At 34.7% G+C, this 21,850-nt stretch overlaps 1 protein-coding gene across 1 annotated transcript in view; it reads right to left on the bottom strand.

Annotated features, from left to right (window-relative positions):
* Positions 1-21,850, bottom strand: part of LOC121298132 (contactin-4-like) — a 103,920-nt gene that overhangs the window by 73,407 nt on the left and 8,663 nt on the right. The window contains exon 3 of the mRNA XM_041224998.1: positions 5,830-5,925. Coding sequence (XP_041080932.1) covers positions 5,830-5,925 — 96 coding nt within the window. The remainder of the gene's footprint in view (positions 1-5,829; positions 5,926-21,850) is intronic.

Below are 21,850 nucleotides of genomic sequence, written 5' to 3'. Positions count from 1 at the left end.
TCTCAACTAATCGTGTAGTGATGGCAGTGTAACACAATAAATACGCTTACAAACTGAAGATTGTAGTTTCAAATTCAAGGCATGCCAGACCTTTTTTTTTGTATTTATATAAAAAAAGATATTTTTTGCATGCAAAAGTTCCATTTTAAAACTGAAATAAATCATTTAATATAAGATGTCACAATAAGTGCGTTCCCTAGTATATTTCTATGTTGACAAAACAAGTTAATTGTCATTAAACTCGGGTGTCCTGTAATCTAAATATGCATGGATAAAAGTGCCTGTGGTCTGCAAATATATGTTAGAAGAAGAAGATGATTTTTTTTTTCCTTCCTTTGGTGACTTATTTCTCTTACTGTATAACAGGCATTGCCTTTTGTTTCTGCATTTCACCTAAGCATTTTGGGAACTACAAATTAAAACAGAAATTGAGCTTTTGGCTGATTTACTTTTTGCTGCGCCAATACCCTGAAATCATGTAAAATATCCTTGCTGTATAGAGAGGCTCCGGCAGTTCTCGCTGATAACTTGGCGTGAGGAACTACTGTTCCTCTCAAATTGTTTCTATTAAGGTCATCATCTTTATCTATATCTATTTTAAACCCTGCTGGTTCTGTTATACCTAAAGTAGCATGTTTGGCACTGAGCTACTTTGTTTTACTGCTTCAATCAGATTCAGAAGCAGCACAGAGCATACACTGTTTTATACAAGGGATTATGGTTTCCTCCTGTATTGATGACACAAACGAGGGGAAGAAGATAGTGGTTGTCTGCCTCTATGGGGAGACTGGAGTCCCAGATTCAGGTAAAGAGGTGATGTGCATCATTACCTTGCTATCACGTTAACATTTAGTATGTATTGTTTGCTAAAGATAAAGTAATTCATGCAGCTTATTTGTGTTAATTGAATCGTGTTATCCCTGAGCTGGGCTATGCAATTTATTTCCAGTTTTATTAGGAAATCCAGTTTTGGCAGATATGTGATGTGCTTATTCTTTGTTGACAGCCCTGCTATTTATTTATTTATTTATTTTTGTTAAGACTGTTGTTTGATTGATTTATCCTAAAACTGTGAAAGCTCGTACCACAATCTTCAACAAACGCAAACTCTGGGCATTGGGTTGTGTAAATAGTAAAATGTTCTGATCAATGAAAAGGCAGAAAATCAAAAACTCCTTTTTAACAGGAAGAGTTTCGGTTCAAACTTGTAAAACCATGAAGTTGTATATTATTATTATTGTCGTTGTTGTTATTATTATTATTAAAAGGGGGATCATTTTTGATGGAAATGGAAATATCTGCAGAATTTTTGCACCTGTTACTCCGTTAAACAATATCTTCCTATTTTCTAACATGATCCTCCTTTTTGTTTGCTGGCAGACCACATTTCATGCCAAATTTTCTGCAGTTCTAAATGAATAAGTAATGAGCATTTAAGCGGTTTTATCCACCAAAATAATACTTCCAGTTCAACTGTGTTAGCAAATTCTATATAACCACAATTGCAAATTGTACCAAACCAGCGGAAAAATTTGCCAAAATGCAAACATAAGGGCGAATTCTTATTTTCAATTTACCAATTGCTTGTTTAATTAAACATGATTGGAACAAAATGTGGGTTTGAAAGGAGGTATAACTGTAGTGTATGAAAATAAATGAAAACTTTTTTTTTGGGATGTACACGAAAGGTTTAAATTAATCATTTACTTAGGGACGCTTAATTGTTTCACTCTTTATTGTAATATGTTATCATTATTTCAGAAAGGAGACGCCCACAAGTAAGCAAATAGATTAACATAACTATACAGCAAATTAAATGCTGCCATCTACATCGTAGTACATTTGGCCGAGGCCCTCCTCCTCATCCAAAGCATGTGATAGCCTCTGAGTACTGGTAGAAAACTACAGTAACAATTTTGCTGTTATGGTTGATCTGTACTTTGTGCAGCATACATATAAGCCACAGTATCCAGTAATGTGAATGTATGAAATATATTTTCTCTAAGAAAAATGAGACAATGGAGTGTGAATTAGTGGCACCATTGTATTAATTAAGTTCTATGAAGCAATGTGCACTTCATGTTCACATAGAAATGTACAAAATATCATTTAAAATGAAAGTGAATAAAAAGAAGGACTATGAGAATTTAACAAATAGCTAGGAAACACAAATTAAGACAAATTAGATGTCAAAGAGTAGATTAACATAAGAGCAGAAAAACAATCAGAAAAGCCAACAATGACATGCCCTTTATAGTGATATTTTAAAGCCTGTCCTTTTTCTGTTATCTCAGTCATTGAGACCTCATAACATTCAACATATTTTATAATTAGGTATGAACACTTTTCAAACAGACTTAATTGTTCCTTGGGAAAAAAAGAAAATTGTATGTTATAAATGAACTGAGAGTCTGAATCTTTAATTAACGATGGAAGGTAATTATTTCTGGCCAACTCCATTAGGTTCAGACCCACAGGACTTGCACACATCTCTGACAAAAATACATTCACTGTAATTCCGAAGTGTAAAAAAACCCAGAGAATCTACTGAGCATACTGTCTTCACATGACACATTTTGAAGCTGCGTTTTGCAAAATGCTTTAATGCTCGGTGTTCCTATTATTCTCTATATCGCAATTTTATTGGGGATAGAATTTCTAGGAATAATTACATGGTTTGCCTTGAAAGTCACACCAGAACAGAACAAGGCAAATGTAGGTTTAGCTGGTTAAACTCTAAAATCTGACTGGAAGTTTAAGCTCTCATTTTGTGTGAACACCAGGACAGTCAAACACAAGCCTCTCTATAGGTTTCAACATTTCGCTGCCTTTCTGTTGATGAAGGTACAAACAGATGACCTGGAAAACATCCTGTCAGTGCTTCCCTGTCCAGATTTATGCCAACACTAGCTATGCAAACCTGTTTAGTTAACAGGCAGAAATTGCTGACATAAAAATGTCAAGTTCATCATTTACTTCTCAGGCAAATCTCCAGCCAAATGAAGGCAAAATAACAGGGCAACATAAAGTGTGTTGCATATTGTTAGGCAGCAGGAAATTTAACTAAAGAAACTAAGACTGTTTCATTTTCCTGGTGGCATTGACTTTAAGTTTAGATTTTTAACAAAACATTGCATCCACATTGGAATTTCTAATTGAACACCTTTCCATTCCTATTGTGGCTTGTTTGGAAACTTATGCAGAGCTTTTGGAAATGACTGGCTGAACATGGGGGTGTACGCATTGATTTGCTACACTATTGACTCTTTTGTATGCTTTTTATGAAGTTTGTTACGGGGTCCTTCATTTTCAAAACAGGCCTCGAAAGCAAGGTATTTCATCAAATGATACCATCAAGAATTGGTCCTAAAGAAAGGCATAGGATTTTGCACCATTAAAAGGTACTGCGATGCAGAAAGTACTTTTCAGAAAGGTGTAACAAATAGGTGTCTAAAAAGCAGCAAGGGATCCACCCTAATGCAAAATGTTGTACTTCTGTCAAGCCTGTATAGGATGTGTAACCCACTAAGCTTCTGTGAGAAGAATCCCACAAGGGGTAGTACTACAGATTGTGTTACAGCCAACTTTAATTGTTCATTTTCCCCCTGCAATTGTAAACCCTCTTCATTTTCTACCAAAGGGAAATTAAATGAATACATTACATCTGTGAAAAGGTTACAGAGAGGGAAATTAAATGAATACATTACATCTGTGAAAAGGTTACAGAGTGACTTGAGGTAGCACACGTGTTTAACAGCATTCTGAAATAAATGTAGTCATCAGCAGAGAAGCCAGTATTTTAACTGTTGTTGCTGACATTTGGTTCTATGTTATTTTCCTTCAGTACAGTACTATAATAATAATAAAACGTTTCCTAGTGATATGCAGTAATGAAAAAGGATCATTTGATCTCATTTATATTTTTTTGAGAACGACTTAGCCAGGGCTGAATAGAAGAATAATTTCAGGACAGTATTCCCAAGCATTTAGAGCATGAAAAAAAAAATCAAGCATGCTTTAATTAAAGATGAACACTGATATATTTGGACTGCCTTAACTAGGTTCTTAATTGTTCATTCAAATAATGAAGTTAAAGCGGAACTCCAAGGATTGGTATAATTTGTCTGAGTGTACCACATATTCGTCGATGCACTGTAGTTCTTCTATTTTTGTGGAAAAAACAAAAACAGCTTGAATTGTGTTCCCTGCCAAGATCAAACACAGTTGTTATTATTTACTATGGCGATTTATTCTACAGGACGCCAGCTTAAAAAAAAAATAAAAATTCTTTAGTGAACTTTTTTTACGCAGCAAAAATGGCTTGGCTTGTGGTGAGTCAATCAGAAGTGTGATGGTGGGCTTTAATTTAGAATTCAGTTCTAGCGTCTCGCTGAGACAATTAGGTTCAACCATATTTAATGTGTGTATCCTGAAGGCTTCTCTTCTTAGTTGTTTAATAATATCACCACTCTTATAGATACTGTCACCTTTTCCATCCCTATAAACTTAAGGCTCGACGAAGATCCATGATTTAGTGCTTTATAATGCTTTAATTATCCATATTATTATTCCTTATAGCCACTTCATATATTAACGATGCAATGCAGTTGGTAGATATATATATCACAATGCATCGTGATGTTGCTAGCATTTCCAGATTGTGTAACCTGATGAAGACACTGATGTGTTGAAACCAGTTGTTTTACGCTTTTTAATGGATATAAATAAAGATTGGTTTTAATGGGATACCGAGTACTTCACCTCATTGAACTGTTCATAATTTAAAGGCTCTACAGAAGTGTGGTGCCATTCTGGTTTCTGGTACTTGGGGCAAGTGGATACCACAATCAACTGTATCAGAGACAATGACATTTAATGATCTATTCCTTTGTGGTAAGCACCTAGTCACGTTAAACTTCTTGTGCACAACTGAATTTGTAAAAAGTGTATATATATATATATATATATATATATATATATATATATATATATATATATATATATATATATATATAGCAGTTCTTTGATTTATTAGCTATACCAAGCAGGTGACAGCTTAGTTTAGACAGCAGGCTGTACATTTGATTGTATTCAATCGTCTTACTTTACAGGAAGATATCACTTTTAAAAGCTTCCTATACATTTATGTTAATGGTTAAAAAAAAAGGAATAAACATTGAGCTGTTAAATGTTTGTGTGGTAAAAGCAAGAGCACACTAGTTGCAATAATACCTTTTCTCCAGCATTCACCTAGGTAACCATGAGTGACATGGTGACAGCTTAAAGGGACACGTAAACCCATTCTCAAGATTAGATTAGGGCAGTCTCTGCATGGCGACAGGCAGAGAACACCAAAGGATAGCTAGTATAGGTAGAGAAAGATAAATTGCTATTACTAGCTGATAATAAGTGCACATATCCTCATGGTTAAGAAAAGCCCTGCTTCTCGTCTTCTCACATTTCATAGTGAGGTAAAATGGCTTTTGAAATCAAATACTGGATAGAAATGTAGTCCATACAAAATAGATATACAAAACTTAATTATACATCTGGAGATACAGCAGGGCTGGTATACAATGTATTACTCCAAACAGGGTTAGCCAACCTACGTTTCATCTTTGTGTGTAATCACCACATTCTGCACTGGTTAGATAGATAACAAAAACACTTCAATTATCAATTTCACCAAAAAAAAGGTACAGGATTGCGATCTTGTCTGGGTTTAGCACTATGCTTATTATAACACTAAAGTTGATATTAGACTAATGCTTGTAAATTGAGATAACATCAATACAAGGTCCTATGGCTCCTTAATGAACATCTTCATACCTCCAGAATGGGGTGGTGGACTACACAGCAGCACAACTCCTTGTCCTTCACGCACAGAAACAGTACTTCTTGTCTGCGTCTTGAAGTGTTCTAAATCTTAAGAAAAAGAATAGAAGAAAGGTATGTTTACAATAGCAACACAGACAGGAGCAATAGAAAATGTAACATTCAGGGTGCTTTACATGCTAGATGTGTAATAGAACATGTATGGCTGACCAGTGTTTGTGCAAGTGTTTCCCTAAAACCTGTACTTAAAAGCTATCACCACAATGTTATCCGTTTCATCTAGCAATTGCATCTAGACTGGTAATGTCAATTATAAGACCCAGGTCCAAGCCAGAGTTACAGTCTTCTTTTTTCATCCTCTCTTCTACCTGGTACCATATTCTTTTATAATGATCCTACAGTAAAGACAACATTTCACTACCTCCCTCAAACAGTAATATGCAGTATGCAGTCTTATTCAACAAAGAAGTTATGTGTTGAGTTAAAGTTGAGAAAGAGTCTGGATGCATTGCATTACTCTTAGAAAGATAACAGCACATTAAGCAACCTATTAGAACAAGTAAAAAAAAATAAATACATTTTATAAAAGTAGTTTAGTTCAGAAGGAAAACAACCTCAACGTTACGACTCAGTGCACTCAATCCATGATGGGGATAGTTGAGAAAATGAGAAGCATGCTTAAACTTAAGACATTGTTATATAAAGTTATTATGCTGTATTACTGTTCCTTATCTTTAAAGACTTAATCACACTGGTTATATTTCAGTAACTCAAATGTAAGTTCAAAATATTCATAATTAGTAGTACTGCAGGCACATAACTTTTAAGACATCTAGAATAAATTACTAAACAGCCTAGTGATGATTGGCCATAAACCTTAAGTGTGACAAATCATTTGCTTTTATAACAATTGCGGTCTCAGGAATAGCAAACGATCCCACCAAATCAGTATTCCTAATTTTTCAGTAATTAGGATTAAGTCAACAGCAGAGCTTTAGTTCAAATCTGATTGAAATAAATAGTTTTTGCCACTTTTCATACAGGTTTGTAACATGGCCTCGTTTACATTTCTAAACCCTGCTCTGCCTTATCTTACAGTTAATTACAAATGTATAAAGAGCAAATCTTCAGAAATGCGCAACAATTCCTTGTATTACTCAAACTGACATTTTCTGATATGGACTATCGTGCTATTGTTAGTAAAATCAGTACTGTATGTCTAACCTTATGTTATTACAAAAAGGGAGCTTCAGTTTGTTAGCAATTATGTAAACACTAGCTGCAAACACAATGGGAGGGCATGGCAACTCCCTTTGTTTGTTCTAGCACCGAGAAATCAAACTAGGATTTCATTTACTATGTGCTGTAGAAACTTGATACATTCAGTAGTTCTCTTACCAGTTTGCTGAAGTGTCAAACACAAAGCTCTCATGTTTTGTGTAATTCCTGATCCTTACAAAGAATCTGTAAGCATTATACAGGTTCTGTGTGATATTCAAGGTGCAGAGTATATTCAATTAAAAGTTATATATATAGTGTAACTGGGTTTTTTTGATATATGGTAGCATTTAAGAGATTATAAGATTGAAGGCAGCTTTGTCATGAATGCTAGTTACACAGGTTGCACGTTAAATTATAAAAATTACTGTAGCAGTATTTTTGTTTCCCTGTGATATGCACTGCATGGTGAACATTGTAAAGCTAGTAGAACATGTCAACCTTCAAAGGTACTGTAGATTAATAACAAACCTGTTTCAATTGTTTTTTTACTCATCTTTACAAACACTATCATAGCCAGTGCTAGTGTCATTGTTAACTTGCAAATTATAAAACTTTTCATCATCTAGAACTACGTCCCAGAGAAGTATATATGTAACACAGATTGTTTTTTTTTTTGTATGTGTTAAAATTGCCATGCTGCGAGAGAGAAAAATTCAGATCATTAAACAAAAGCTCAAATTAATGAGGCTGTTTACTTGCACAGTTGAGAACACAATATGTATCACACTAAAACAATGTCAAACCACCTCAAACATGAATTCATTATTTATTTATAGTCAGAATTATTTTAAGAATGCAGAAAGCATGTCCTTAATCATAAAGTCATACCTGAACAGTTTTAATAGATTCTACACCCACCGTTATTAAATCTTTTACAATATTCATTCCCTACAAGTGGTGTAATACATGAAAACAAAATAGAAACCCATTGAAATCACTTAATGCCAATTCATGGAAAACAAAACCAAGAAAGCTGAAACAGCCATCCGTCCTGGTTAACACCCCTCAAAAACCACGTACAATTTCTATGTAAGTATATGACACAGTCTATCGATGCCTGTTCAAAACTGTCTCAGATGGGAAGTACACATGTATTTTAATGTTGTACTTAGCAATGCTCTTTAAGAGTTGGCAACAAGAGACTAGATGACAAGAAATAACACATATCAAAGCAGAAAATAAAGGAAAGAGATGAGAACCGATACATTAGATTTGACTTAGAATCAAGGAGCCAGGTGTTTATTAGAAATGAAAAGGGGGAAGAAAGAGGTAGCTAAGATAAATTAAGAGAGCACATTTACCCTCAGTCTGTTCCAGTGAAATTCTTTCCTAAGCTGTGCATGTTTCCTTTTTGGTGTTGGCCTATAATGTATGTAACGCTGCCTTTGTGTAAATCCAAGGTCAGAATGAGCTACCGCTAGTGCCTGCTCAGCCAAGCAACACAGCTGCCCAATACACATTTATTTATTTACACAAAAATATAGTTCTGTAAAGCCCTGTTCCTCACACTATTACAGCATAGCATATTTTAAGAAACAGGGGACTTCAAAACACTGTTTAATTCTACATCTTTAACTAACTAGGTCTGTGTGACTCAGAATATATGATTAATGAATTACTCTTGCTCTGCAATATCATACATATTGCTATGTCATCTCCACCAGTGGCACAGGAATGAAGACTTTTCATTTTAGTGGAAATCAATGCCAAATCTGCAGCTCTGGTGATAACCCGGTTTGAAACAAGATTGCTGATTAGTTCTGCTTCAAGAAAGAACTTAAATGGCTCACTTATTTAGGAAGGTGTAGTAGAAGGTCAGCTAATAAATACCGTACTGACTGTGGTACATCTTTTTTTTTATTCTTAAATAAATAAATTTACTTTTAACCCTGACAACACACTTTCCCTAATTGCCACTTAGAGTCCTTAGCCCTATTTGGGCAAAACTGATTCTTGCATTAGTCTCCGCTTATTAGATGTTACCAGTGGCAACAATGTGTATGCACTTCAGTAATACAATCTCACCTCATGTGGCAACAATACTCATATTGCTGTGTTCATGCTGTGCCATCACAGTTTTTGTATATTGCCATCCAATACGAAAGTGCCAAATATTTTCTGATTTGATAATTTACAGTTAGGATATTGTGTACAATTCACAGTTTTGAATATTTAAATTTTTTATGGTTTAAGTCTACTTGGGCAAATACAATAAAAAAAAAAAAAAAAAGATCAGTGGCAAAGTTAAGGGCAGGGCACCCAAATGTTTACTTTATTCAAATAAACTGGGAATTCGTAAAATATTGGTTGCTCGCTACTTATTGCATTATTCTTTAGTTTTTTGGGGAAAAAAAAGCTATACATAAAAAAGATATCCAAATAGAGCTTTTGTAGTTTTTAAAAGGTCAAAACATTGGTTTTATTGTAGTAAAAATAAACATAGCGCATGCTTATTTTTAGTTGGTACAGTACATAGAAGAAGCAGCAGTCACAATTGTAACAGTGATATTAACACTGGGCTTCTAGTCCCCAACACCCACCAGGTCTGTTTTATAAAGACTACACATACTGTATATGGGTGAGTCCATTTCAGATTACACATTTGTCCCCCTCAAAGAAGTATGTTTTCTCTTCAAGTAGTGTTTCACCTTTAGTTTGTCAGCTGTAGGTACAGAAACCTGACTTGCTTTTGTCAAAGACAACATTCTTGTGGTAGCCCCCTGCCAATTTAATGACATAAGGTTTTTGACAAGAGCAAATCTGGAAAATTAAAAAAAAATAATAAAATCTACAGGGACTTGTTTTCGTGTGTAATCCAAATGGCTGTACGATCCAAGTGATAGAAGTGCTATTTACTTCAAAAGTAAGCTTTTGTCAAACAGCGCTTCTGATATCTTCGGCATCCATGATGTTGTGGTAATCGCATCTGCCGTCTTTTGTGTGTGTGTGTGTGTCCTGAGCTAACAGGAAGGACTGTATGCATTAAAACAGCTGTAAGGAAAGCATAGATAAGAAATTGCATTTTCCTAAGGACTCAGGGATAACAGGATAGATTCATTTTAGGTGTGATAGATATTTTTACACCCAGTGAAGCGTGAAACTCCAAGGGAGTCACTGTGAACATCTGAATGTCCTTTGAGTAGACAGCCAAGCTAAATACAGACAGCCCTCTTTATACCACCACGTAAAGGCTATGGGCAACAACAGGCAATAAGCGAGGGAGGAGGGGCAATAAAAAAAACATAAAACAAAACACACACAACCTTCTATGTTTGCAATAAATTCTAACGTTTTATTACAGTTACTTTTGAGGAACAGTTTATAGTTAAAAATAAAAAATAAACAGTCATTTATTGTCTAACAATTCCATAAAAAGAAAAAAGAGAGATAACTTTCAGTTTTTTTTTTTGTTTTAATTGGCCATGACTATTTCACTGGCGCTACAATGAGGGAAACTACAATGCTTATATTTACGTTTGCTTGGCTTGGGAAGTTGGCGGATGGTGGATAGCGAGTTGGCAATATAACAAATACACATAGCACAAATAGCACTGTTTTTACATTGGTGACATTGTTCGGAGAGAATAGCTGGCGGTATGCAAGGGGGGCGTTATAAAGGAGGCGGCATAACGTGGGACAACTGTAATATAATTTTTAAAAGAAAACAAATTTGCAAAAATTATGTTATTCTGTAGTCTGTGGAACTATGTAACAGTAAAAATATATCTATTTAGTTGGGATTGTTTTTGTTCTTAAGATAATTGCTCATTTGTTGTTGGTGTAGTCAGTAACTTGGACATCAAATAACATGTTGTAGAATTGATTATTAGGAGACTAAACAACCAGTCTGTTCTGTGAAATATCCAGTAAAAGGCATATTACCTGTTGACGTTACCTGTTAACATGTTTTGAGGGTTTGTATACCATTTTTTTATAAAACATACAACAATAATAATGGCTTCCTCTGCCAATGTGAATTATAGCTTTGCCAACAAGTTTATGACTCTAGTGCTATCAACAACCAGCCATGCAAAGACAGTCCTTGAACAAATTCAACTTCATCATAAAAGATAAGCACAGTCAGTGCTATTTGCTGCAGCTTTTCATCTATTCATCTAAATTCCCACAATATCAAAATGTAGTAGACCAACTACTTTTTCACCTAGCATTTGTTATACATTTGAGCTATGAGAAAAATGCTTTTGATCTTGAATCAAATCTTTAAAAAGCTTTGGCAAGTCAGTAAAAAGAAACTCACAGTTTTAATTAATTGCTGCAATTAATTAATTGTTATTTCTCCTATAAGTTATATAATGCCTCGAGCAGTATACAACTGTGTGAGTATTATTACAGTCAGCACTCACATATCCGACTTTATACAATTTTGACTTCAGTGACGGTTAAAAGAGTGTGACGCATATCTGATTATTTCATTTCGGCCTGATCCAACCCTTGTCTGTTTTTCAGGGAACAGAAAAAGATACAATTTCAGAAATACATAGCTGAAAAGACTGTGTTTTAAAATAACAAGGATTTCATTTAGCTGTACTGTAGTTGACGCTGTTGGTATAGTACTATATTTTCAATAGAAGTATTTTAATTCAGAACGATATGATTCTGAAAATACTGTCTGCCAAAACAGACTACACATGTAATATAATGCATGCTTTTATATCCGGTGCATATTATAGCAGTATGTAAAATTCCCAAACAGCAAATTGAAATCAAAATGTTGCTCATGCTCAGAATTGCAATGCAATTTAGCAAAAGATAAAAAAAGCACAGTTTCCAGAATTAAAACAGTATCCAAAGTCAGTATTCAAAATTACAGAATATAGCGCTCGATAAGGCCCTAATGTCACAGTTCACCTGAAAATGAAAATACATAAAAGCAACTAAAGATCAAAGATTTTTTTTTAAATGCGTCACACTATCTGAAACTGTTTAATGATTAGCTGTTTTAAATTACAGTAGCTGGTCTCGTCCACTTTGTTTTTGCTGCATTTTAGTCAGGTGAAACTGGAAGAAGCTCTGTGACTGCACAATTAAAGACAGACTGATTTGCGCTTGCGAGAAAGAAAAAAAAAAGGCTGTGAGGAATAAGCAAATAAATTGTAACATTGAAGAGATGGGCTTTGTATCAGAAAACTGATGCCCGAGTCTGAAATTTGCATGTGACGGGCAAGTGCATTAATCTGTTTTATATATATATATATATTATATCTATATATATATATATATATATATATATATATATATATATATATATATATATATATATATATATATATATATATGGGAATATATACCCTTACTTAATACAAGGATTTATGTTCCCGTCATTTAAAACATGACTGACACATAGATCTGTATGACTTGTATTATTATTATTATTATTATTAATAATGTCATGATCAATCCTACCAGGCAAAATGAAGATGGTCCTAATGACCGGTAAGATATTCACACAGCTTAGATTCCATTTTTTAAATTTTTTTTGCAAACCATTGATTGAAAGTCACACTGACAGTGCGCTGAAGTGATAGGGTCACAAATAAAAATAGAAAAATAAAAGTTTTGCCATATATATATATGAGAACACAGAGACTTCAGAAACATTAAAAATTAAACTACTGCTTGTATATCAACCTGAACATCTTAACAATACCACATGTGAATACAAGAAAGAGTGGCCAGCTCTACAGAAGAGAGGCTTCAGGTGGTGTAGATTACAGCATTTTACTTCTTTTTCATCATTTCTAACAGCCATTAAGGACAAACAGGTCTTTGATGCTAAATTAGAATTTTTCTTCTCCTTGATGTAGGTGCCATCTGTTCAGCTTAGTGTCTTACTGTGGGTAAGGTACTGATGTTGCATTTCTGTGGTGGCTAAGCCAAGCAGCTGGGTTCTGAAGCTGTGAAAAAAATCAGGACATAAGCTTGTGACAATACATTCACTGTAACACTGTGTATATATGCTGGTCAAGATAGCATCATCGCCTAGAGAGGTTGTAATATATTCTGGAAAGCACTCAACATGTCCACTTCTCTCTTTAGAGGGACCAAACAAAAAGAACTGGAATGTGGCACTGCAGGTTGAGTCCTGAAACCACGGTTTGAATCGCACTCGTACAAAGTTGAAAATCTTGGCTGGGAACCCACAGGGAGCGCTGCATTGGCTCGTGTTCCCAAGGGGGAGGTGGAAAAATCGCATTGAACAAGTTTGCTTCATCAGTAACAACCACTACTGGTTACAGGAGTGAAGATACGTTCAGATTGAGCATTTTTTAATCAGGAAGAAACAACAGTGTAAAATGAAGAATGTGAGTGTTTGTTTCACAGGAGGAATATTTACAACTAGAGGTTTCAGCAGTGAGACAAGCCTCTGATCTCTTTTATACTAATAGTCTTAATTTTTTTAACATCCCTCTATTTTACCACCAATGTAAATGACTAGAATCAGCAATGGATAAAATATAAGTGTTTCTAAAGGCAACAACCACAACCAGAACAACTGTGGGCTTTTATGAGAATGACTAAGCAAAGGATGGTTAAACCAGGCAACTAAATTGGCCCATTGATAAACTAAGCAAGCTATAGATCAGGAATCGAAATGCAAATCTGTTGAAGATTGCTTCTCAGAAATCCAGGTTAATATTAACTGATGTCTGGACACAGCAACAGAAGGACCCACAAGCCACACACACTTAATCCATAAGATAAATCGGTCTTTATAATACTACACCACATACCTTAAAGGTAATTTACATCAGCCAGCACTAACAGTTACAGATTTCAGAATGTGTATACAGTATCTGTTGACCAAGATAAACATTTATACTATATATGAGATTGGGAAGTTGTTCACATTGCATCCTGCATTGGATATAATGTAATCAATCCTACAGTAAACAGAACATTCAATTCTATCACCCCCAACATACTTTCAAGTGCTATTTACAATATTAGCATCAACAACCAATAGTAGTTTGATTTATCTTTTTAAAACTATTTTTCAAATGTACCTTCACATTTTATTTTTGTCTATAGTGCACTGAAAGGGCTGTAACACGTTGCCCCCAGTGGAATGAAGAAGAAACAAATTTGATCTACAGTGGTGCATCTTATTGATGTATTTCTGACATGCATTAAGGCCATGAGCAGTGGGACAGGTTAATGATTATGCTATGGCGCATCAGCTTAACTTAAGGAGAAGAGACGTTTGAGAGCTCTGTTGAGGCCATAAGGGTTTTAAAAAGTTACCAGCATGTGAGAACTAAAACATAAAATGATATACAAGTGAATACTAAGAGAAAGGATATATTATTTAAAATAATATGAAGCCCAGAAGCACCATCCTTGTATTCTGCCATCAATAGCTTCTAAAACTAAAGCCAAAAAGCTTTATTTTAGATTAAATCCCATACAGTGGCTATAGGCCAACTGCTAATGCAGCTTTGACAGTATCATTGCTGACGGCAACACATGAGACAGCCTTACACATTAACAATACATATCTCTTGTAAATGCAGACAGTAAGTAGACACTCATTACAACACACTTATTAAAAACTAGCCAGTGAAAACACAAATGGGCATATAGTCAATTGTTCTTGACAACTGAACACGTGCCTTAAGATTTAAGTAAACATATATTGCATTATTTTGCTAATTTTATTCCCAGGAGCATTGTGCAAAGTTGTTAAACGTTTCTTCTTGTTTCTTTAGAAAAAAGTAAAGTAAATAGTAACAGAATTGCAAACATAATAAAATATATCATTTAACTGAGTGATTGGACTTGGACCTGCACTGGTTCTAAAGGAGATTCAGGGCATCTGGATTTAAATAGGACATTTGAAGGTAAATACACCCTTAGAATGTCCTGTTATTAACTTTTATTTAACGACACTGTTGACCAACCATAACTTTACATCTATCTAGAAAGCCACATCCAGTTAAAGTAACATTTTCAGTGGTTAGCAAAAATTCAGAAGCGAGCCAGGATATTATTCGCTGCTACCACAATATTCATCAAAGCTAGCTTTGTTTTTGGCATCCACCTTCCAAAACCTTTAACATCTCCATCTGTCTGTACTTTTTTTATGTCGCTGACACAAAGTCAGAAAGCAAGAGAAGCCACTAATTCTAGGTTTGTGTAGTGTAGTGCAGTGGTTAAGTAATTATGTGATTACGCTGTGACTTGCAGAAATTGTGTAAACCAGTTGTTTTTGCCTCACCTGTCATTTGTGAGTTGTCATCATGGCTGAGAACAAGTCGATTGAATTTTGTTTAGGAATATAAAAAAACTATTGACTAGTATTTAAAATGATGCATTTAGCATGTATTCACACTGTGATGTGATTTCATTCTTTTTCATTTCATTTAGAAATTTTAAAAAAAAAGTTTTTTTTTCTTGAGGAATAAAAACAAAACAAAACAGCAATTGAGTCATTTCAAATTATGCAGTTAACATATATTCATGATGGGATGTGATTTTATTCTTTTTCATTTTATTTAGACATACAAAAAACAGTACAAAATACTTTTCTCTTGTGCATGTCGTAGATTACGAATACTGGTGTGACTAGAGTCATCTCTAATTAGGACAGGCGCTTATTTGGGATATTTTTACATATCCTGAGGTGTCCCGATAAAGCAGCGGCCACTATATTTATAAAGTGTCTTCCTTCAAGTCAGTCGTTAAAGTTTTGTGAATAGGGCTCAATATAAGGCTGATTCCAGCGCTCACACTACGAGGTCACTGGCTCAGGTACATCAGAGGCCAGGATTGCTGGGAGTATAGCAAGGTCCTGTTCCCAGCATATGAGATTAATAACCCTGACAACACAAATTTAAAGCCCCCTGTGGTATACCTGGAACTACGACGGGGTACTTATTAAACTTGGTTCTTCCCCAAGGTGTTGAAAGGTGCAAAGAAATAGATAAATGTAAGGACCCTAAATAGCCAGGAGCAGAGCATTCAATAACTATAAGAAAGTGGTAGAGGAATGTTATATTTAATATCATTAATATGATTATACAGCATAAAGTGTGAACTATTTACTTTTCTTCTCTTATTACAGTATGTGCAAACAAGAACTAAAAACAAGTGCAACAAAATGCAAGCAAGCCAAGCTTCCTTCAGAGTTAAACAAATACAGCCACTGGTTATTTACACTTCATTATATAAATAAATGGGTTGCTTTATTTAAAACGCATACAACATCTGGGTAAATGAATGCAAGTGTAATGCATGGAAAACCATGGAGATTCACACATGTGTCTTCAGCAAAAGGTCTTCTACTCTAATTGTAGGGAAACCTTGTGGTTTTCCTCAACCAATGAGATTAAGAACCTCCATCTGTGCGTACTGCAATTGCTACAAGCTGCAAAAACAACAGTCCAGAGGGAACAATACATTATTTCTGTATATGTCAGAGATGGGGCAATACAGATAGCAAAAATGTACCTGTTCTACCATGCTAACCTTTTAAAAAGGCTCACATCTGCAGTGATAAATTATATATTTTGTGCATTTCAAAATAAATGTATAATTAGTAATTATTCACACATGGGCATTAACTACAGCCATATTTGCAACCGAAGAATGTTGATGAAAAAAGCAACAGATTCCACGTTGGTCTTTTTTAGCCTGTAAAGTATCAAATAATAATAATAAATAGAATAATAATATATCATATTGTGTCACAAGGCAAGTCAAAGTCAAAATTACCTAATATAATGACATAACTTTTTTTTGTTGAAATACATTTTTTTACTTCTTCTACAGTCTCTATCTATTATGACGGTTGCATTGAATTTTGCTCGAGGGGAATTTAGGATTTAGATCACATTGGAAGGGAAGGCACACATATGGATTAGCCTCTTCAAAATGTCATATCCATCCACCCTTCTGTTTGGCAATGAAGTCTGGATCATTATACAAACACCTGCAGAATGCATAATCAGCTTTCCTACTCGCAGCATAAGAATCATTCAGGCTGTTGCTTAATGAAGAGATAATTCCACAGTCATTTAAACTTTATTGATTGGATGTATTTATCTACAAGCAATTATGATGGCTTTGCCAGTCTAGGTAATTGTAATGATGTACTTATAAGAAAGTGTGCTCCTCACATCCATCTTAAGAAAGGTGATAGCAAAGCAGACGGAAAGCACTCTTCTCAAAAGTGTAACATCGATCATAAACAAAGTCCACCATAGGAAAACCATTATGTGAAGAGACCTGGAGGGCTGCCATGTGCTGTGACAACCTTGGGAGCCAAGCTTCATATCAAAGTCCTTTCAAAGTATGCTTTTCTATAAAGAGAAAAAGCCTTTTTTACAAACAAAACATAAAGATTGTAGCAGTGTGCAACCTACTATCTTGTGAGATGTCACAGCAAACAGGTGTGAATACAGCTGTGTTGTAATGGCTTATCTGATAATTATTTTCTAGTGATCTACTTAAGAATATATATATATATACATATATATATACACACACACACACACACACACACACACACACACACATATAATAATCTGTCACGTATCTGATAGCAGTGGGACCATAGTAAGGGTGGAAAAGTTGTACAAAGGTGGATAAATGAACCATGATTTAAATACCATTATACGCAGCTGTAACAATTACTATATTCACACAATTATTAGAAAGATACAGGGTATTAATGCTTGTGACAGAGTAGCCTCTGTCGTGTGGGTGTGTGCATTCTCTGCTGAGTGGCAGGCAGATCAAAAGTTGATACACCCCACAGGCAAAGATGATTTATTTACATATCAACACACTGAACAGCTCACAGGACACTATCAGCAATGGTTGCGCATGGAGCACATACAGCATAGTGTACAAAAACTTTGGTAGGATCTACAATCTGAATTTATCTTCTTTGTTCAATAATAAACTAACATTGCTGAAGAGATTGCTCACGGCGGATAAACGGTTAGGGTGGATATGTGACGTGTTGGATTACTGTATTTACTTATAATCCAGGTCTGGCAATAGAACGTGAAACAAGCAATGTGATGGGTCATTTAAGGTTCCAGCTGTCCATATATTGGATAGATACAGACAGCTAGAACCTTGTCACGTATTTGAAATCACTGTGCTGCCTCACAGAATTTAAAGTACCGGTAGCAATCTTGTTTACATTTACTGATATACAGTAACTGATTTGGATGAAGAACTTTCAGGCCTGGCTGAAACAAAAACAAATTATCTCAACTATGGAAAATGAACATCTTAAGAAAATCTTTATACAATTATCAGGGAATTCTATGGAAATGTAAGAAATGCCCAAGGAAAAGAAGACAAAATTTCAAGCTACATTTGTCTCCGAGCTGGTTTAACCACTGGATTAATCAATTCAATGCCGTCTCAACTTCACCTCCTGGTGGATCTTTTCAATGGCAATGTACAATTCAACACATATCAAAAATAAAGATTTACTTACTTTTGCATGTTTCAATTAAATTAATTTGCTCAGCTTAATTTAGTGTGTAGTTCACAGGATGGATTTACAAATGGGATTACTTTATTGGCTTAAGGATATTTACCAAAAACAGTGCAGTGAAAAACTCTCTAGTTGCTACATTTTACATCCAAACATTTGCGACAGCAACAGAGATATATATGCCGTGTGCTTGTAAAACCTTTTGACAATAATGAATGCCCTTCATTAGCATAACAAAACTGTATCATAGGTCCCTTATCATCTTGCTGTAGGCTGTTTGCTTTACTTCCTTTTCAGTTTGAGTGAAGTCCATTTTATCCTATCACAGCATTACAAATGTATGGATAAATACTCACACAATGTTTCACACACTGCTATGTGCGGCGAACTGGAACCCTAATACTTGTAAAACTGTAAGTTCAACAGGACAGGAGCTCACTATTCTAAACCCTCAAGCAAACCTATTTCTTGCTTACACTACACCCAAAGCTAACTATGACGGTCACCAAAGCCACTCATTTAGCATTTAACACAGCATTCTTTTTTTATTTTTTGATGTACAACTTGTCGAGAGGTGGATATTTAGGTTTGACTCAGCAACATACTGTACAAAAAGTAAACCTAACACCAACCAGCAAAATCTATATCCCAGCAATTATTAATGATATAGGGTGAATGTGATAAAAACAATTATGACTGATTCCACTAATAATAACTTTGAAATATCCACCACATTGAGCATTTAATTATCGTTAAGTGCGCTACTGAACGTTCATCAGAGCAATAATGTGCCGTGACAAGATATTGTTAGTAGCAATTATAGCTAGTACCTTAGCAACTAACAGCTAAGTTTCAATAGAAGTAGCATTATCTGGTTTAATACAGCAATGGGAATAACATGAAAATTCTTCATCGTTGTGCAGTAGGTGTGTCTTTCCCCTCTCTTCTCTAGTATTACAGTTGAATTGGGATTACCAGGTCAGACCCCTGAATTACAATCATTTAAAAGTGTTTTATTATTGTATTGCTCAGCCTTAATTTGCATTACGTGGAAAAGCCCTGCATCGATCTACACTCAATAAGATACATGAGATGTGAAATAGCATTGTTCACAGTCTTTACAATACACAGGGCACAGAGAAGGCACAATTGATTTTTTAAAAATACATTTTCAATTTGACCTTTTACTACAATACAAAAAATATATACTTTCATAAACATGTGGCCTTGTGAATGTTTTGGGAAAAATGTAATATGCAGATACTTCCAGCAAGACCCATACACATAGCCAGTGTCACATTCTTTGAAGCATCCATCAGAACCCCCAACTCCCCCTCCTCCCCCAATATCCCAATCCCAAAGGAATTTAGTTTAAGAATTTAATGGCTTTTCAAGTAAATTATATCCCTATATATATATATATATATATATATATATATATATATATATATATATATATATATATATATATTATAGATTATATATATATAAGGTTTCCCGTAAGGCACTCACTGAGTGCCCACTATAACACAAATCAATGATCAATGAGAAACATTACTTTTTAATCAACTTTCTTGTTATTGTGCCTCTAATCATTACAAAAAAGACATTATGCTTTTCATACTGTGATTCATTTGCATTGAATTTGTCAACACATCCTAGCAATTTTAGTCACTTGGATGTCTGGCTTGACTGAATGACTTGCAATTTAAAAAAAAAAAAAAAAAAAAAAAAATTTAAAAAATGCATTGGTGCAAACTGGATCCATTGTGTTCCAATTTCAAAAAGAAAAAAAATCCTCATTTTGTATTACACTATCTAAAAAAAAAAAATGAAATGCAAATTGACCGTTAAACAATTCCCATTAACCTATGATGTAGAATGTCTCATTTAATCAGCTTGCAAAGTGTATTAAGCAATGCCAAGTTATACAAAGTATCCATTATTAATTGCTATGGCATGAATGTAAGCTCTTGGCATGCTGAAAAAACGGAACACTGCTCAAGTCAGACAGCACAGCACTTGACGGTACCAATCACTTTGACATATTGGATTTTGAAGTTATTACATTTTCCCCAGGAATCTGTTCATTACTATAAAGAGTTTGGGTGTCCCAATGACCTAGAGAAAACAAACTGCTAATGAGAAATGTGCCACTGCTAATAATAGAACAGATATTGGAGTTTAACCTTTAAGAATCATTTGTCAAAACTGTCAATATTGCAATTTATAAGACTGTGCCGTGGAAGGAATAGAACCAAGCTCACCTTGCATTCACTATCCACATATTAATCTCATAAAAAGACTACATGAAACCTAAAAATTGGCAGTGTTTTACTGCAGCTGCATGGCCCTGAAATCTAACAGTGCACCGTCTTTGATTTAAACTTTAGCAAATAAAATGTTCAGAAAGATGCCATCAAGAAGTCTAATAACAAGTATAGTTATGACACAGACCTGGCATTAAAATGCAAAACTAGATTTAAGGTAATCAAAATTCCAGTTGACTGAAAGAGCCAGTAAAACAAAGGGATAACCTCAATCACTGTATGTATTCAAGTTGAAGCTGGACTGAGCTATAGGATATTACAGTGTTTCACGTCCCCACATGTTGCTGAAACTGTTTAAATAACATACCTGTATTTTGTTTTTCGTTGTTAACACCCTGACAACTTTTTACACTTATAACTTTAAAGTCTCTTTCAAAGCTATTTTCAAAATGGCCACTCTAATGCACTGGGGTTTGAGATACGTCCTTTAAATCATGCAGGAAGAATGATTTAAAAAAATAAAAAATAAAAAAAATAAATAACATAACTAGAAGTGCTGTGGCATTTCTGTTCCGTACCACACCATGGATCATTATTACTGTTTTACGTGTTTGACAATGAAGGCAATAATCCTTGCACTATCAGTGAACTAGAGCGGCCATTTTGATAGCATCTTTGAAACAGACTTTAAAGTTTATAAAGTTGTCAGTATGTTAACGTTATTTAAACAGTTGTAGCAACACATGGGGACGTGGAACACTATTTTTTTCTGTCCACCGCTACTTACTGTCAAAGCCTGGGATACATTTATGTTCTTGCGTATTTCTACAGCAGTTTAGTACTTTTTTTCCACCAACCTCTTCAATCGTGAAGGATTAGAAAAAACAAAACAAGTGGAATAATAGCACAGTGAATTGCAGGGGTTGTATATTCTCACTCAATGGGCTTGGTTTTGAGGAAATGCAGTAAAACGCAAACCTAACGGCAAAGT

The sequence above is a fragment of the Polyodon spathula genome, chromosome 23 (assembly GCF_017654505.1).
Source record: "Polyodon spathula isolate WHYD16114869_AA chromosome 23, ASM1765450v1, whole genome shotgun sequence".
NCBI lineage: Eukaryota > Metazoa > Chordata > Actinopteri > Acipenseriformes > Polyodontidae > Polyodon > Polyodon spathula.
This window is presented reverse-complemented; position numbering and strand designations above follow the sequence as displayed.